The 3,037-nt window shown below is 49.9% G+C and overlaps 1 protein-coding gene across 1 annotated transcript in view; it reads right to left on the bottom strand.

Annotated features, from left to right (window-relative positions):
- Positions 1 to 2,418: 2,418 nt before the first annotated feature.
- The window catches only part of LOC113215102 (uncharacterized), a 45,858-nt gene continuing 45,239 nt past the window's right edge, over positions 2,419 to 3,037 (bottom strand). The window contains exon 5 of the mRNA XM_052275533.1: positions 2,419 to 2,472. Within this exon, the coding sequence (XP_052131493.1) occupies positions 2,419 to 2,472 (54 nt within the window). The remainder of the gene's footprint in view (positions 2,473 to 3,037) is intronic.

Raw genomic sequence — 3,037 nt, 5'->3', positions numbered from 1 at the left:
TATTGTGAAAGCAGATGATACAAAATTTAAGGATATGTCTGTGTTCTAATTTTCTCTCATATTTTGCTGTTCTTTGTTCGTTAATGGCTGTTTCTTGCTATATTGCAATTCGGTGGACAAGTGGCATATGGCATAGAGGAGGAGATAGGGGGCGGCGGGCGGGCGGCGGGCAGAGTAGGGCTGTGCGATATCTCGATATTTCGATATCGATACGATATCATGTTGAGATCGAGGGCTTCGATATGCTTCCGATATCGACCTATCGATATCGAGGCTCGATAATATCGATGGTATCGAGGCGTATCGTGGGTATGTTGGCGTATCGAAGGCACGATATACCTCGATATCGTACTGTATCGTGGGTATTTTAAAGTATCGAAGGCACGATATACCCCGATATCGTGCTTCGATACCATCGATACGCCTCGATACGTCGATAATATCGAGCCTCGATGTATCGAGGCGATGCTCGATACCTGCCTGATATCGTATCGCGATATCAAAATCTGTGTATCGCACAGCCCTAGGGCAGAGCGGCCGGCACCCGTGCAGCTCAGTATTGTTGGGTATTGTTGGGAACGGCGGGCGCGGCCGGCGGACAACTTTTTTCCCCCTATACATCATACATCTAGGTGACGTCATGCGCTCGGTTCTCTGTCCTTACCGATAGTAAAAGCTAGCTGACACCTTAAAGTTATTTATACATTCTTTATGTTTAGTCATGAGATGGTTTAGTCAAAAGATTTTTAAGGCATCATCTGCCAAAAATCATGGAAAATTCTTTTATTTGTTCATGCTGCGAATTCTTTTGTCCTAGCTCATCTTTAGCGTAACTTCAATGAAGACGATGAAGACACCGGGGCCGACAGAGTAGGTTTTAATGTTCTATTTTTTACTTTTTCTTGTCCTTACTTTCACCTTGAGGCTGTCCTCGTCGTGCGCGAAGTGACACGCAAACAGTAGGCACGTCTTGTTGGCGACACGTCGGTCGGAAGTGGTCGTCGTTTCCTCATCGCCGGCCGGCCTGCGGCCCGTCCGCGGGTCTCGCTGCCCGCCGCCGGCTACCCTCGACCTTCTCCTACCCCGCACCCGCCAGCCAGCCAGCTCTAGCCCGGCCCTCCGCGCCGCGTTGCCGCGCCGGGCGCAGAGCAAAAGTGGACGCTTTCCTGGCCTTTACATCCATCGCCAACTCATCCGTGTCCAACAGCAGTCATAACTCGTGCAACCCCCCCCCCTCCCCCTGTCCCTCTCAGTGGGACGGAGACCCCCGCTGCGTCACGCCGGCAGGAAACAGCGATTCTCAGGACGCTTTCTCGTGAAAGCTCCCTGAAGTTCCTGAGGGCCCACCGCCGCGGTGGCGAGGTTTCTGCTCACGTATTCCACTGCCATTCCGCACCTTGCGAATCTAACTGTATTATAACAAGATGACAGTTTCGACGACGAAACTAATAAAGTTTTTTTTAAGTTTTACAGCAAGACTGCAAATGTTTACACTTCAAACTTACAAAAAAGGGTAACGGTTTTAACTATGTACATCAGTCGTCCCATTAATCGGGAAACGTTTAGTGCCCTTTCTATACACGTATTTTTGGTTCGTTTTCTTATTTTTTGAGTGGACATTCTTTCGCGCAAGCACTCCGCACGTGGCAGGGGCATAACTGGCCGGTAACGATTTCACGAAACGATCAGCATCCTTGGAAGCCACTTTACGACGGACGGCCGAGCGAAGAGATGGATGAGTGGAGGTTGAGAGGGAGAGAAAGGAGAGGGAGCTCAGGGGGAAACGGAGAGCGAAGGGGAGAGCAATGGGGGATGTAGTGGAAGGAGAGAGAGAGAGAGAGAGAGAGAGAGATAGAGAGAGAGAGAGAGAGAGAGAGACAGAGAGAGAGAGATGAGTGTGGGGTGGCGAGAGAGGGGAGACAGGGATGTGTCAGCGGTCTGCGGGTAGGCGACGGCGCCTGCATGGGTAGAACCACATCATCATCTGGCGAAGATGAGACCGCCCCGATGCAATTACACCCTCGATGTATGGACAATAATAGAGCACGCGCGCGTATGTGTGAAAGAGGGGAACGGGCAGGCGAGAAAATGTAATACGTTTTTAGGAGAAGACAGTAAGGGGATGGTGGGGGAAGGATTTTTACAATATTCTCCGATTTTGACCGGTTTTGGTCGGATCGGAGGAAATTTGAAAAAATTCGTAAAAATTTGGAAAATTTGGAAAAAATTCTGAGAAAATTGGAGTAAGTCTGAGAAGGTCAGAAAAGCTTGAGAACCAGCTGTCATTGTCCTGTGTACATTTTTTACCCTGTGGAGGGTTAAAAGTGAACAAAAAAGGACTGAGCGGGACTGAGCATCTTTAACCCGCACTTAGAAAACCGTTTTATCCGCGCAACAAAAACGCAATCCAAGAAAATTTTACTTGCGTAAGACAAATTTTGGTCGCCCAGATGATATCTTAAAAACCTTTGACTAAACATAAAGTTTAAGGTGTCAGATAGCTTTCTTTACTCTCGATAAGGACACAGAACCTAGCGCATGACGTCACCCAGATGTATAGGGGGGAACAAGTTGTTTTAATTCGGATCGTCTATTTGTTAACATGAAATGTGTTATTCTTAAGGAACCTGCAGAACGACATTGAGAAACCAGTGAAGAATGCGCGAGGAGCAAAAACAAATTCGGAAGATGTCCCAGGGCAGCACTGTGGGCGCCTGCGACCCGCAGCATAGGCAAGCCGCACGACAGCCACGCAACCAACTCGGGATGTGGCCGACCTCCCAGGGGCTACGAGCGTTCACCAGCCGCCAGGAGGAGGAAGCGTGGCTGGATCGTCGGGGAAAGAGAAGGAGAGAAGGGGAGAGGGGCGAGGAGAGTATACGGAGGGATGAGGGGGTAGGGGGGGCTAGATGACGAGGGGGAGGAGGTGGAGGTCGAGGAGGATCGTCCATCACAACACAGACAAAGCCAATGGGTCCGCGGGGGGCTCATCCAATGGCACATCGCTTTATCGTTGAACGGTTCGAATTTATCGCGG

This window comes from Frankliniella occidentalis, unplaced genomic scaffold (genome assembly GCF_000697945.3).
Source record: "Frankliniella occidentalis isolate FOCC.00 unplaced genomic scaffold, Focc_3.1 Scaffold8, whole genome shotgun sequence".
In the NCBI taxonomy this organism is placed as follows: Eukaryota; Metazoa; Arthropoda; class Insecta; order Thysanoptera; family Thripidae; genus Frankliniella; species Frankliniella occidentalis.
Note: the sequence above shows the minus strand (reverse complement) of the source record. Positions and strands in the feature narration are given on the sequence as shown.